Source organism: Candoia aspera, chromosome 2 (genome assembly GCF_035149785.1).
Source record: "Candoia aspera isolate rCanAsp1 chromosome 2, rCanAsp1.hap2, whole genome shotgun sequence".
In the NCBI taxonomy this organism is placed as follows: domain Eukaryota; kingdom Metazoa; phylum Chordata; class Lepidosauria; order Squamata; family Boidae; genus Candoia; species Candoia aspera.
Genome location: NC_086154.1, coordinates 105,842,790 through 105,857,937, shown reverse-complemented (window position 1 = coordinate 105,857,937; position 15,148 = coordinate 105,842,790). Strand labels below are relative to the sequence as shown.

The following is a 15,148-nucleotide window of genomic DNA, read 5'->3' as shown; positions in this document are numbered from 1 at the left end:
GAGGATGCCACCCCTGCATGATGTGTAAGGCAGTTGAACCAAAGGATAATTTGCATTGTGGCTACACATGCCTTTCTAGTCAGTTCTCCAATTCATAAATATTTTACATTTGGAAAAATTTCTGGCTCCACCAACGTTTGAATGAAAATGTTCAAAGCAAAAGTTGAACTTGAGCTTTGAAGTATGTGTGTGTGCGTGCGCATACGTATGAGTCTGTGTTCATTCAAAATGGTAACGCTTCATATAGGTTGGCCTCCCTTGATGATGTTTATTTTGGGGAGTGTGGACTGCCAACCAATAAGTACTAATTAGCTTTGCATGTTGATCATCTGCTGCCAGTTATTAAAAATTTTGCCTGTCAATAAGATGACGTAACTGTCTTCCCTGGCAGGAGGACAACACAACTCTCTTCCATCCATTGCAGCACTATGAAGTCCCATGTCCTTCACAGCAAAAAGCTTCATCAGATCTCAGAATGTCCTGTTTCAGGAATGGCTGATGCCTACCCCCTCAGACAGTCCCAAATGAGGCAGGGCTGAGGTCTTCCTCTGTCTATGTCTTCCTTTGTGTTGGTTGTATACATTCATGGGAGCACTGGCCTCCTTGCCCTGCATACCATCTTTGCCATGGAGAAGCTTACAGGAGTGACCCTTTGCATTTTACTTTGTTTTAAAATGTATTTGCTGCCCACAAACGATTTTCCAGGGCGGCTTACAAAATAGTTTAATCTTACTGTCCAAAAATGTAATTTAAAGACAGCAACTAAAAATTCAAACCAGGGAAGACCAATGATAGGTTTGTCTTGTTTAGAATAACTTTTTCTGGTTACTAGTTCCTTGTCTGGAAAGTGGATGATTATAAGCATCAAGAGCTTAATTTAAACATACAAATTAGATAAAGAATGCTCCTCTCTTCAACCTCTGTGATAGGACCTACCTCTCCTGTATCCCTGCCAGGTCAAGAAGGCATAGTGCTCTGCAGCACTAAACTCCTCCTCCTCCTTACTCAGCAGCTGGCAATCCTTTTTCCCCAACTGCTTCTCTTTGAACACCCCCCTTTTCTGTTCTTCTCTAGTCCTCTCTTTCTTCCATGTTTCCATCCACCCCATGCACATCTCTTCAGACCATATTTTTCCAATCTGGGTGCCCTCCAGGTGAGTGCACTTCACCTCCCAGAGTTTTTAGTAATAGCTATTGTGGTCTGAGAATGCTGGGAATTGAAGTCCACATTGGGCAAATATGATTCAGTCTGCTTAAATAATTCAAAGCCGTGCTGACTCATCCTTTTGGGATGTTATAAACATTTGGACCAGCACCTGGAAGGGTTAGCCTGGCTCTTTTTCACATATTATCCAAATGTGAAGCAGTTTGCTAGGCAGTAAAACATTTCACAATTATCTGATTCCATTTGCAGCATCAAAGTAGATCTCTGTTTCAATCTGGAAATCTGCTTCACTGGGATAATATGACTGAAGTTTCACTGAATCCAAGTTCTATATAGCCCTATTAAATATCACTTCAAGCTAAATATCAAATAGAGTTCAAACATATACCAAAGATTTTCAAACCATTTTTAAAAGGGATTTTTGTTTGGGCTTTGGAAAACTATCAAACAATACTCTGTGAAAAGAGGAACTGATAGATAACATGCATTGTTCATCTTTCTTTACTTGGTATATTCTAGGATACATTTTTTTCTCACATAGGATGATTCTTGTAAAACCCCTGAATGTATCCATGGATGTGAATGGGTGGACAAAATGCCATACACATTTCCATCCCATTTATCTGTAAATATAAAAAAGCAGAAATTCAGGGGAACGGGAAGAGTCAAAATCTTTCTCCTGATATTGAGGATTTTTTTTTTAATGGGAAGGGAAATATACAGTGTATGGTAGGGCATTCAATAGTTTGAACCCAATTTTTCCTTGACATCAAGTTTTCTAAATGTATCAGTTACAAAGTGTGGAGGAGCATTTAACTATTTCTGCTCCTTCATGGGATGCCAAATAAGTTCACAATCGTAGGGTGCTGCATGTGAAAATTAAGTCATTGTTCAACACCTGGACTGTAAGATGGCAACATTAAAGAACAGATAAGAGCAAAATGTGACAGAAACAATACATGCATCAAGAGGACAAACATTTCCAACAGAAGTTTCCATGCTATCAGCAAAAGTATACAATTTACTGTTAATGGCTCTGTGGTTTTATTATAGCACAAGTTATGTACTCTACTTCCAAGAACTCTCAAAACAAGCCATGATCTGTCAATGGCCAAATGCTGATGGTGCAGAAAAGGGGACACAAGCCCGCTGACACACTCTGAGGAAATGGCTATGCTGTAGCTGGCTCCAACATAAAGCCTTCTTTTAATGAGGCTGGTTTCACATTGGCAACAAGGGAGGGAAGAAATGCCTTTTACTTCTTTTTTTTAATTCCTTCCAGCAAGTTCTGGATGCTGATTTTAGAAATCAACTGGTCAAAGAAAAATTATGAGCCTTCCTTCAAAATAGAAATGTCTTTCAACTCACTATGGAGCACATGATTCTACTTGAGAAGTGCCCACAGAGATGGACAGAGATGTCTAAGGGTGAACAGATTTGGGGCATTATCTGTGAGACAATATTCCCTACTATTCTCTCCATTCAAGCAGAGTTATATGGGAGAAAGGGATATACTAACAATTTGTACAGACCTACATCATCTTAAAAAAGTGAGCCTGCTAGGTGTGGGAAGTTCACTCATTGCATTTTTCATACATGTCTTCTCCCCTAGTTTACATTCATAGAACTTTTGTTTGTTCCTGGTTTCCTCTGTTGGGAAATTCTGGGAGTTGAAGTTCACACATCTTAAAGTTGCCAAGGTTGAGAAACACTGCCCTATACTGTAGTAAGAATTACTGCTGATCTTGAAGGAGATAATATGATATAGGTCTATATGTTCTCTTTTGAACCTTTACCCAAATAAGGAACTGGGCTTCTGCTTCGCCATCTCACCATCAGGCCAGCCTCTAACTGAACAGTAGTATTCAGACGAAGAAACATGGCCCTTTGGAATGTACGAATGAAAAAGGGCCTTTGGAAAGGAGACTTTTTAAATCTACCTGGACGTGCATACAGTATATTCAAAAGTGATGGAAATCTGTCACTGGTTGTAAAAACACAGACTGGCACAAGGAGTCCCTTGTTTCCTATGATGCCGATTGGCTGAACCAGCAGCCTGGCAATCAACTTCTCATGCAAGGCCTATCTTGAGCTCTTTGTGCATCAACACTATGCTGACAAAGTCAGCCATCTTGGGAATGTGATTTCCAGAGCATAAAAAAAACAGCCACCTGCGGTTTGAATCCATCCAAGAGACATAGTGAGTGAATATACATGGGGCATATTATTCAGTGATGCAATGTGCCATCTGTGCCAGGCAGCCTCTTTCACAAGGGCATGACATGCTTCAAACTGCATTGAGCAAACAAAGTAGACAAATAAGAATTGTAGCTGATTATTTATTGAACTGGACCATCAAACGATGAGTCAGTAGGTCTGATGGGTACAGCTCTGCACATGAATTCTCTTAGGTTTGTGCAAACTGTCCAAGTTTCTGTTCCTTGAAGACAGCTGACAACGGTTACATCTTTTATGGGAAAGTGAGCAGCAGGAAAAACTGTTTTCAAATTATTATACTTTTATTTCATTAATATTTCACTTTTCCTGCAAGAAGCCCAAAGCTGGAGAGAGGAGCAGTACATGCAGCCCACAGAACTGCAACTCCTGGCATCTCTCTTCACTGACCAGGCTGGACGGGTTGCTGGGGCTTAGAAATCACCAAGATCCAAGGGCCCAAAGTCAGTCAGTTTTGATCTAGGCAGAGTACATGATGCATCCCATTCCTGTATCCTCACAGAAGTAGCTCAGCTATGGCAGGGAGAGTCAAGTTAGTCCATGAATCTCATAACTGAGAAAAGGAGTCTCTCTTGCCTTAGTCTGGCAATCTAAGCCTCTATCCTAGAGATGCAATTAATTTGTTTGAAGGCCAGACCTGGAAGGTACAGCATCCTAGCATTAACAAAAAGAGATCTGCCTAGCAGTAAAATCACTCGGAGGGCATCTCAGCTGTCAAATGTCTGATCAAGATGTGCTCTATACTGACTAGATACCATGCTAGTATGAAGGAAAAACTGTATATATATCTTTTTAACACGTGTTGTGATTGCAGACACTGTGTTTGTATGTTTTCCTTTCATATGTTTATGATGAAGTTCTCATGCACTGAACACCCTTCCTTCCTCCCTCCCTTCCTGCCTCCCTTCCTTTTTTCCAACAGCTTTTTCAATTCACCATCAGGCACAGAGAACTGCTAAGGGGTCACACGTGTATGCCTGGTAGAATGGTGGTACTTCAATTATATCCTCAAGCTGCTGGATGAAGAAGAGAGTTTCCTACTCAGAGGGTCATTGTAAGATTGGGTTTTTTTCACTTCTGCAGTCATAATCATATATATGTTTCATACAAAGTATTCTGCTTTCAAATCAGTTTACTAATTCTTTTTGGTAGTTTTCTTTAACTGTAGCAGGAGTCCCTCACCTTTCTGGATTGATGGAGCCAGCTGAAATGTTGAAACCCTATTATTGTGGGTGTTCTCACAAAATGGCTGCCATAGCAGGCATCAATTTATCAGAATGCTCTTTGTTGAGCCTTATTCCTGCAGGACCCCTCATGATGCCCCTGATAACTTTGGTCATTTTTCTGTGGAAGGTGGGGCCAATAGAAGTAAAAGGAAGGAATATAAAGTTGGTTTATTTGATTGAGGTTAAAATAAGACTTTTTTTTTTTTTGCAATATTCTGGCAATGCTTTATGGACTTTTTGTTGACATCAGGAGTGAAAAGTTGATGTTTTATGGACTTGCGGGATGAGATATGGTGAGATATGAGATAACAGATATGAAGAGATATTTGTTTAACCTTATAAGGGGTGAAGAGTTATTAAATTTGTTTATACTTGTTGTGATGAAGGTTGTAAGTCACTTCTTTATATATTTTTCTTTTTCTTTATTATATTTTTTCTTTTTCTTCTTTTCTTTTTTCCTGCACTTTTTATTATTTATTTCCATTTTCTTTCTCTAAGTTTAGTTTGTATTAGTTTTTACTATTGTAATTAAACTTTTAATAAAAATTATATTAAAAAAAAGAAACATAGCAAAGCAATTAGGAGTATAACTCTTCGTCAAAAGCATTACTTCAAATAAGCATCCCTATGCAATAAATATAATTGCAAACTAGAGCAAGTGAGACCCATTAATTGTTTCGGTTCTGACTCCTCAAAAAGCAATACTCTTCTGATGTGGAAAATAATAAAGGTGGGATAAAAATTAAATAAATAAATACATAAATGCTGTTTTTTCTTTCCACTATCGGTTAAAAAACTGGGCAGCTATAATACTTCCATGGAAGCTTTTGTATGAGCTTCAATGCATTCCTTTACACTTATAAGAATTGCTGAGAAGGCAGCTCAAGGGTTGTCTCTGTTGACTTTGTAACTGAGAGTAATGCCACAATCCAACCATGCTTACTTAGTGAGACCTACTCACTAAGGGATAAATGAGTACAAATCAGAGAGTCTAGTTCTTCAGTCTAACCCTATTCATGCAGCTTACTTGGACTTGTTGGATCTCCAAGTCTTCGGAGTCTCCCACTGGAAGCCCTTGAGATTCCTGGGATGAAGAAGAAAATGCATATTGGTGGTTAAGCAGATAGTAGATTCAGGGCATCTTGCAGTTGTTTTGGCAAAGGCTATCAGAGTAAATGAACTTGGACTTTCCAAATAAAGTTATAAATCAACTGAATGCATCTAACACATCAAAAATCATGCCTGCAATTTCACCCACAAAAATCATGAATTGCAATGATGACTAAAAATATATATGTTGAAAGACAGATTGTTTTTCCCCTCCCGCACAGACCAAGAGGTACTAAGATGTCTCATCATCACTATTACTAAAATGGTAACTTTAGGGAGAAATCACCAAAACACAATTACTCAAAACCTTTGAAAGAGATTGTGCTACTCCAACAACTGCCATTATTTTTTTCACAGAAGGACATCTGAATGAGAGGAAGCTCTAATTTCCACCAATGTGGCATACTTTTAGGATAAATATTCCCATTGCTTACATGCATATTAGACAGAAAGATGGGCATTTGAAAATAGTTGCCAGGAAATCATTAAGCAAGGTATTTTTTGGTTACTGGTTGCTGTTCAAATGCTGTCTCATGTCCACAAGTGAACTGCTGCAGAAAAGCAAATGCAGTCTGCCTATGAACTCTGAAAAAGCCCTGATCTTGACATGCCTGCATCATGCTCTTACAGTGTCTATCGAGTGTTATCAGGACAAAAGAGATTGCAGCCATAAGGCAAATCAACCAAAACTGTGGCAATTCATGCTAGTAACATTATTTGGAAAAAGGGATTCTTGCTCTAAAAACTTACATGAATGTATACCCTCCTCATGGCTTTCTCCCCATCCTTTAAAAATAGCCCTATTATTTAAACAGTAAATGTAAATAATTACAATGTGTTGGGAAAGCATTGAGCTGTTCTCAGAGTGAATAACTGAACTGGAAGAACTTCCACTGGTCTAATTTGTTTGATGTAACTGAAAAGCAACAGCTCAGCAGCTGCCTCACTGAAAGTCAGAGCTATCAGATTTGGGCTGAAAACTTCCAGAGTATTGCTAGATGTCAGCAAAGACTTAGAGACTTAGAGACTTGTATAACTCTTTGCTTCCATCTAGTGGTCATCAGAGGGGTTGCAGCACAGTTCTGGTAGCCCTACCTAAACCAAGGTCTGAAGCAAAAGCATTTTTCAATCCTGGTAATAATAATTCATTAACTAGAATGGCTAAAGACTAATTCTAGATTACACTTTGGCTGCACAGGCATACAGCTGCAACCTTTTAGGTTACATCTGTTTGGTGGTCAAACAGCAGGTCCAAGATAGCTTCCAATAATGGGCAAAATGGCAGCCATTTGGTACCTTCTCCATATCACTTCAAGTTGCTATTTCTGTTCCTTTCTTTCTTTGTGGCCCTTACAAAAACTATTCAGGATACTTTGGAATCCTAGATTTTATAAGCACACCAGACTCTGTACAATTGACAAACATTAGGTGGAATTTGGAGAAGCTTGCAGAATTTACTTTCTCCTGGGGCAGAAAGCCCACACAATTTTGAAAGCACCAAAACATGCCATTAGTTCTATTAGAGAAGTTCCATAAGAAACCTAATGATTTGTACAGCAAGGGAGAAAGACAACTTGAGAAATGTATCTCTGTATGACAGTTCTCTCACTTTTGTTCTACACTGAAATGCAACCATCTGAAAATTAGAATAGGACCATCCAAAAACATTCCACAACATGACTCTACAAAATTACAGTACTGAGGAGGATTAGTTGATTTATGGCTAAACATTAATCCTTGAGACTTTATGACATATGACTTCACAAGCCCCCGCCCACTTTCCACAAGTCAACAATCCTGATAACTAACTCCCTTTCATTGGATAATTTTATTTGGTGTCAAGTATTTAACATATAAATCAAGACACTCTTGAGGCCTCCTCCATCAAGGGCCTGGAAAAAAATTTCTTTTGCCATGTTCTTATGCTGTTGCCTTCATCTCTTTATTAGTCTGTGAATGAGACAACCTTAAGTTATCCTTAGCTCTACCAGTGTTAAACCAGTATTTTCCCCTTTATTCCAGCAATATCCAAGGGCAGCCTCCAGGTGCATAGAATCTGCAAGGCTTTGTTACTCATTAACCTTGCAGGGAAGTCAAGTGACTCTCACTGGCTGGGAAGTGAGGCCATAGATACAGGAGAATGATCAGCAATGGGGACACCAGTTTCACACCAGTATAATTCACTGCTGGTTCAAGGATGAGTGGAAAGCATTTCAACAGTCAGGAAAGGACCACAGACTCTTCATTCATTCTAGTCCAATTTGGATGATTTTTTTTCTTAGCTCAATTCTAGCAGGAAATTAAACACTGACAAGTGGCAGAGAAGTCATGCCCATAAAAATGGGTGATAGAGTCAGTTAAGTGCCAGATCTTTCTTAGAGGCTTTTATCATGCATGAATCTTACTGAACTCAGCCTTTTGCCTGACAAAAGAAAGAGCTGCTGTACCCTGATGCCTAGTTCTGACGGTCCTCACTGGTCTTTGTGTTTTGCAGCAAGTGAAACAGCAGGAAAAGGCCAGCTAATTCATGGCCTGGGGATAAGACAAGTTGAGCATCATGGGGACAGGGGCAAAACTGGGTTTGTCAGTGACACTGCAACAAACTAATGAAGACAGGTTCATAAGACAGAGTTAAGGCAGATGGTGAATAAATGCCTATTACATTTTACTAAAGTAAAACATTCCTCCTGGGAAGAAAAAATTGTAACAGCTGACCTAAGAATAGCCCCTTCTGGAGAATTATTCTAGAGTGTTTGTAGTTATAACCTACCGCTTCCACCTCATGAAAAGGCAACCCATAGTTAGGGTCTTCTGCTTCCTATTGGGGAATAAAATGGTTCATCTTTCAAGGACCAAAGTCTTATTTACTTTGTAAACAGTGGTGTTTTTGAGGTAAGGTAAAGCATTCTTACTTGAATCATAGAATCATAGGGTTGGAAGGGAACTTGGAGGTCTTCTAGTCCAACCCCCTGCCCAAGGCAGAAGTCCTCATACCATCTTGGACAAATGGTTGTCCAATCTTGCTCAAAGCAAAGCCCCACATTTCCAGATCATGGTTCTAGTCCTCCATCCTGTATCTCAGACAGTTGCGATGGAGGCATCTCCAACTCTTAGAGGCACTTTGGGGCAAGCGCGCAAGGCTTTACTGGAAAAGCATAAAGCAGAATCAGCAAAATTATCTCAAGTAGGTTGGGGAGTTTTCTGCTGCTGCAAAAATGCCATCAGATACAATTTATCCACTTGACAAGTATCATCAGGTTCTGGTTGCTTTGAAAAAACGGGGAGAAATCTTTTTCTGCCAGTTTAGTTGCATGCACTAAAAGTACATCCAACTCATTGTTCTGTGAATTTTTGTATTCTTACATATAATTCTAGGAAACACGTATATTAAGCTTTTAAGGTTCTGAAACACCAACACAGCATTTTGTAAAACCAGCCAGCAACAGTGTGGCAATACATCATTAATGAAGGTAGGGCTTGGATTGCCACGGATAGGATGGTGACATGACTCCACACAGTGTTATAAATTAGTAGTGTGTGGAAACATCTACTGTAAGCAGAGTTCTTGTGGGCAAAACTCTGAACTTCAACCTCATTCCAGCCGGTATTTTACACTGTTCTCACACCTCTCTCTTTCCCTCATTCTCACTCTCACGTTCACTTTTACTCTCTCTCTCTAGTTTCATTTAAACACTATCAGTGATAATAACTAAACACAGTACTTAAACATCCCAGTCTAAGGAATTCAAAAATGTTGAAAAAACAACAAACAAAACTAACAAAAAGACAGAAGGAAAAAATACAATTCCCCCAACCCAAGAACACAGTATGATGCAATATAATACCATTTCCCTATTTATGTACTGTATGGAAAATAATATATTTAAACAAATCATTTGAATCCATTTTTGAACAACAAATTAAATCAAGACTGTACAGAATCTCCTTTGTTAGCCCATGTCCCATTGCTGCACAAAAGGCATAAGTCATGGTTTCTTGTTTTTACCCCTTCCATTCTAGTATTGTGCTGCCATTTTATAACATTCCAAAACATAAGCTGCTCACAATTCCAAGAGAAGAGAATATATATTAATATAATGTGTGTGTGTCTGTGCGCACACACACACACACACACACACGTTTCTTGTCTTGGTACTATGCATCTTCTATAACGTATATGTATATGTACACACACACACACACACACACACACACATATATATATATATATATTATAGGAGATGCATAGTACCAAGACAAGAAATGGATTGATAGGGATGCAAGACAAGAATTTCCCTTAGCCACCACTGTGTTCTATTTTGTGAAACCAACTCAGTCACCTGAAGTAAAAACATCAAGTCATCCTTCCTGAGTCTTCCTGAGCCTTCCTGAGAGACTTCCAGTGATAATTGGATTGTAAAACCCATCATCTCCATCTGTCAGTTAAGGGTGGGCTGGAGAAGATGGGAACTGCAGTCCAGTTTGACCCTATAACTTGAGGGTACCTGATTAGAGAAGATTAAGGTGAGGAGAAGAGGAGATTGGATGAAACCCTGCACCTGTCAACATTCCCTATTCAAGCCAGCGATGAGGAATTTGTGGTCTGCTTTCCAACTTTCCCCTAAGAATAATAATGCAGTAAGAGCAGAACCACATGGAAAGCTGCATCTTTCAAGAACAATATTAAAAATATTCCTGCTGGGCAAAATTACACAGTACACTGGGTCTGCTTTTTTTTAAAGCACACTTAAGCCAGCCACTTTCATTCTGAAGGAATAGCAATGACATGAAGCTTTAATCTAAAATGTATTCCCAATGCAAACTGGGTTCCTATACCAACTTCTTACCAAAATAATCTTATTATTTGCCTCTTGATGTGTTTTTGTAGCAAGAGCTGCCAGAAAGGTCTTTAATATTTAGCTATTTCTCCTAATGCTGCAGATAATCTGATTTATTTGTTAGATTTGTAACCCAGACAATTTCTATAGCATTGCCTCTGCCAACTTTTCCCCACTGCAACTGTATGAAGTAAATTAATCTGACAGTGCATGATTGGTCCAAAGTCACCAGTGACTTTCCATAGCTAAGGATGGACTTGGACCTTGCTGTCTTCACTCCTAGTCCAATACTTTAGCCATTACACCACACTATAGCTCTGCAGATTTTTCCAAAACCTCTTCAGTCTACTCTTCCCTAACTTGATTTAAAATCATCTCAAGTCCTAGTGGACACATCTCCATGTGGTTTGTTGCAAGGAAGTTGGACCAGGCATGGAGGATTTCTTCACAAAGGTGTTAGGAAACTGGGGTGGGCTCATTTTTAAAGAGAGTAAACAAGGTTAAATGAGAAAGCAAATGAGTGCAAGGCCTGTTGCTTATCACCACTTACCATCAGTTAAAAAAGGCACTTCCCTTTTATTAGCATTGAAATTAAACCAACAAAAGGAATTGGTGAAGCCACAGCTGCTTTCCAGCATTAATCAGAAACACTCATTGAAAAAATTTACAGTTTCCCAGCCTCTGTGGAAGGGAGGCCCTTGTCAAACATAAGCCAAGCACAGCTGCACTGAAAACATAAGCCATGTGTTGGGATGTTTTGTGTTTCTTTCTGCCTGGCAGCAGTGCGAGGCAGGCGGCTCACTCCACGGGAGGGCAAAGTGCCCTGGCAGCTTGCTCTTCAGATTGGCAGCAGCCCCCTGTGTGGCTTGAGGCCCCTATTTGCAGCCCATTGACTTACTTGCCGGTAGGGTTGCCAGAGCCAAACCCTCTTCCTGGACGACATCAGAAGAGCTCCGACTGATTTTTGTGGCATGTGAGTCTGGCTCTGAATGCCCTTTCCTGCTGCTGCCATAGATTGATTTCAAAGACACATATACATTTCTTTTCCCACTTTGAGACCTGAAAACAAGAGGTTCCCCAAAGAATCTGGAGTGCATCTGTTCTTCATTTGCAACCAAAGTTTCAACCCATCCATGGCACAGTGATAGGGTTTATTCATTATGCTAAACCATAGTTTGTTTTACCATCACTTATTAAATGAAAAACAACTGGCTGGATTTGTAAAAGATGCTAGGCCATAAACCATGATTCATAAACCACAGTGGCTGGATTCACACAATATACTAACACATTTTGCCTTAACTCAGGGGGTGAACACAACCAGTGTAAAATAATTGGGAGACTTCAATGATGCTGGGAGATGCGATGGGTAAATTCATTTTCCTTTTAGCCCACCCTGGGAATTGTGGTGATGTATCTGTTGTTCCTGATCAGAGGCAAAGTAAGGAAGGGAAAGGCCTATGCTTTGAACACAGGCAAAATTGCACTCTCCTAACACAAAGTCCTAAGAATATGTATTAACATTCATACACACGTATGTAAACAGAAGGAAATGCCATTTTAGTGTGTATATATAACTGATGGCAGAATTATATCTGCAGTGTGGATGTGTATGTTTTTCTTAGTGTCTTCTGTGTATAATTTAGTAATAGAAACTGCACCAGACCTCCAGGCAAATCCTTTCTTCCTTAATCCTTTCTTTGTAAGGGTAGCTAATCTTTTTCCAACAGTCATTCATCAAGAAGCAATTTCACCATACACGAGAAATTGAAAAACAATTTGGAATCCTTAGGATTTCTAGTGTTTACTGATACGGCAATTCTAGTCTAAGATAATTATGTTCAGTAATCATACTTGCAAGCCAATAAGGATGGAATTGCAACTTAGCCAGCATAACAGTATCTCAGCAATTGTTTACTCTGATATTAATTGCATGGTTTGAAGAGTGCTAGCTCTTCAAATGCAAGGCTTGTGCTCACCAGGTACAGCCTTGGCAATGGCAAAGGAGGAAAGGCAGTTTTTATGGTTTCATGCTCCAACTTGCAAGGAGAGCGGCCTACAGAACAGAAATCAAGACTGGACAGACAGGCGGACAAGAGAGGTAAATATGAATTATTTGTTTTCAAGCTCCCGGAAGACCAGCACTGATCTTGTTCATATCAACCCATAAGGGCTTATCCTTACATCTTGTTTGCCCTGGCATGAAGATTCTCCACTAATCATTCATGGAGGACATGTCCTCATCTCATTACCTCCCTGCCACTGAGGCATTCCGAGGCCACTTTTAAAAAAGTGTTCTGGCATGACAGTAGTGTTTTCCTTGCTACAGGAAAAGAAGACCCTCTATGATGGCATTTTAGAGCTTGGGGGCTGCTGAATAGCAGAGCTCCAGATGGCTCAGCAGCTCTGCTGTGGGATTACAGGCCTTCCTGTAAGACTGAATGCAGGTCTACCAGGAAGTCGATATTCTCTTTGGTAAGCAAATATAAACCTAACTAGTTTCTGCAATCCTCAGCACTAAGTATGTTCAGCAACTCACAGGCAGGGGTGGGTGAAGAAAGTGCTTACTCATCATGGCATTTCTCTTTTTTTGACTACTGGAAATCACCTATACTTCCTATTGATATATATGTATTTTTTTTAAAAAAATGTGGTTTCCAGCAACTGGAAGTGGCTTTCCCAACCACAGGGCCTTTACGCTCAGGATTGGTGGGGGAGGGGTGAAGGGGAAGATGTCCACACAAAGATGCATCTGCTTTTTACCACTAGCTAGGTGGCCACCAATCATTGCTTTGAAATTCCCCAAGTTATTGTGTGAAGACAGGAACACTCCTGGCCTTGTTGCTGAGGCACAACAAAAGGTAGATTGTAGGGGTACCTCTTTCAAACTGCCCTCCTTTCCTCCCACTGCAAGGACCAGAAGAAAGACATGACTGCTGCTGTGTGGATGAGGCCTAAATTTCCTATTTTGTCTGTCTTTCTATAAGCCAAGATGTGTTTCTGTGTGTGTGTGTGAAAGAGAGAGAGAGATATTCCTGCAACACCAGTCTGGGAAAAATGCAGTTCTCTTGCTTGATAACTGTCTTTAAATCATGTACAGGAGCATTCAAATATACATATCTCTCTATACAGAGAAGGGGGTGAGAAAGATCATCCTATACTCACATACGAAGCCTCGAGTGAAGTGACTGAATGCCGATACTAGGAGTCTAGGAAAATCAAAAGCAAATGGGACACTGGAAAATAAAAGGTTTGGAGAATCCTACTGTAGAACACAATGGCTTATATGGTGGAATCTTTCCCTGCTGTTAAGGCTCTCTTGAGACTCTTATCAGAAGAACACCCCACAGCCCTCACTTCCCTAATGCATTAGGGCTAACCAAGGGCAAGCAATGATGACTTTATGGAGTTTAAAAGTTACTAATTTTTAAAACAGATTTTCTTGGTTAAGATTGCACTTTTTTCTGTTAAAATCAGGTTTCCAGTGTCAATAGGAAATTGCATAAAACTAAGGAAGTGGTTGGAGTCAGGGTGCCCTTTGGTATGGTAATTTAGTTTGGACTGGCCCTGAGGAAGAAGCACATGCCAGATAACAAGATGCAGAAATATGGAAAAGGGTCACCTTATCATAAAGCAGAAAGGGATGATTGCTCTTTGAGCTGACAAATGCAGATCAGAGTTAACAGCTCCAGCCTCAAGGCTGGGTCTGCATGATTGCCTTATTGCAGATATGGAGTTGTTGTTGTTGTTTTTTCCTGTCTATGTAATGTAACTGATTATTCATAACTTTTCTATCTCCTATATAATCCTTTGCCGGTCTACTGTCTGGGCTCTCAGCAACTCTTCTTGGCCAGTGATCACTGTTATAGGGTATTTTAATAAAGAGTCCTTGCTTCAGATCTCCATTGCTTTGGTTCATGTTTTAGTAGACCATTACTTTTCCCACAACAGACTGGCATAGTTGGCAGGATAGAAAGGGATGGTATCTGTGAGGGCAGCCATCAGGAGGTGCCTCTGCCCATTGCAGACTTGTGGGCTATTTTCTCCATCCCACCCCTCTCCTATCCAGAACCCCTTGGAGCACTCTACTGGGTGCGGAAGTTAGTTAGGACTCTACAGGAGCAAGACCAAAGTAGGTGAAGTTTGTGCCTCACCATTTGACTCTGTAGGAGTAAGTAATGGGCAAGGTGAAAATAGAAATTGAGAAGCAGGGACTCTGGGTGGGTGAATCTGTAGAATGTTTGTGTCCTGCTCTCTGACCCTGCAGGAGCAAGTAACAGGTGGAGAAGCCTCAGCAAGTGCAGGTCCAATTTAAGCAAGATGGTGCATTATTGGCATCTGACTCTGCAGGGCTGAGTAAGGGCAGGGTGAAATTGACCGGAAGCATGGCTGGCAAACTAGGATTGTAAGTAATTTCAGTTGAATTATAATAAGAGTGAGGGTGAGTTGGGGTGTGTTGGGACTAGGGTGGCTGGACTAACCCTTTTTTCCCACTGAGTGTTGTATGCTTGAAATCTTAATAAAACCCTGCCCCCCCAATATACCAGGACTGGGTGTCTCTCTCCTTAAGCTTCA

General features: G+C 40.2%; 1 protein-coding gene across 1 annotated transcript in view; it reads right to left on the bottom strand.

Moving 5' to 3' along the window:
- Positions 1 to 15,148, bottom strand: part of SEPTIN9 (septin 9) — a 238,326-nt gene that overhangs the window by 186,941 nt on the left and 36,237 nt on the right. Inside the window, exon 2 of the mRNA XM_063292841.1 lies at positions 5,653 to 5,709. Within this exon, the coding sequence (XP_063148911.1) occupies positions 5,653 to 5,709 (57 nt within the window). The remainder of the gene's footprint in view (positions 1 to 5,652; positions 5,710 to 15,148) is intronic.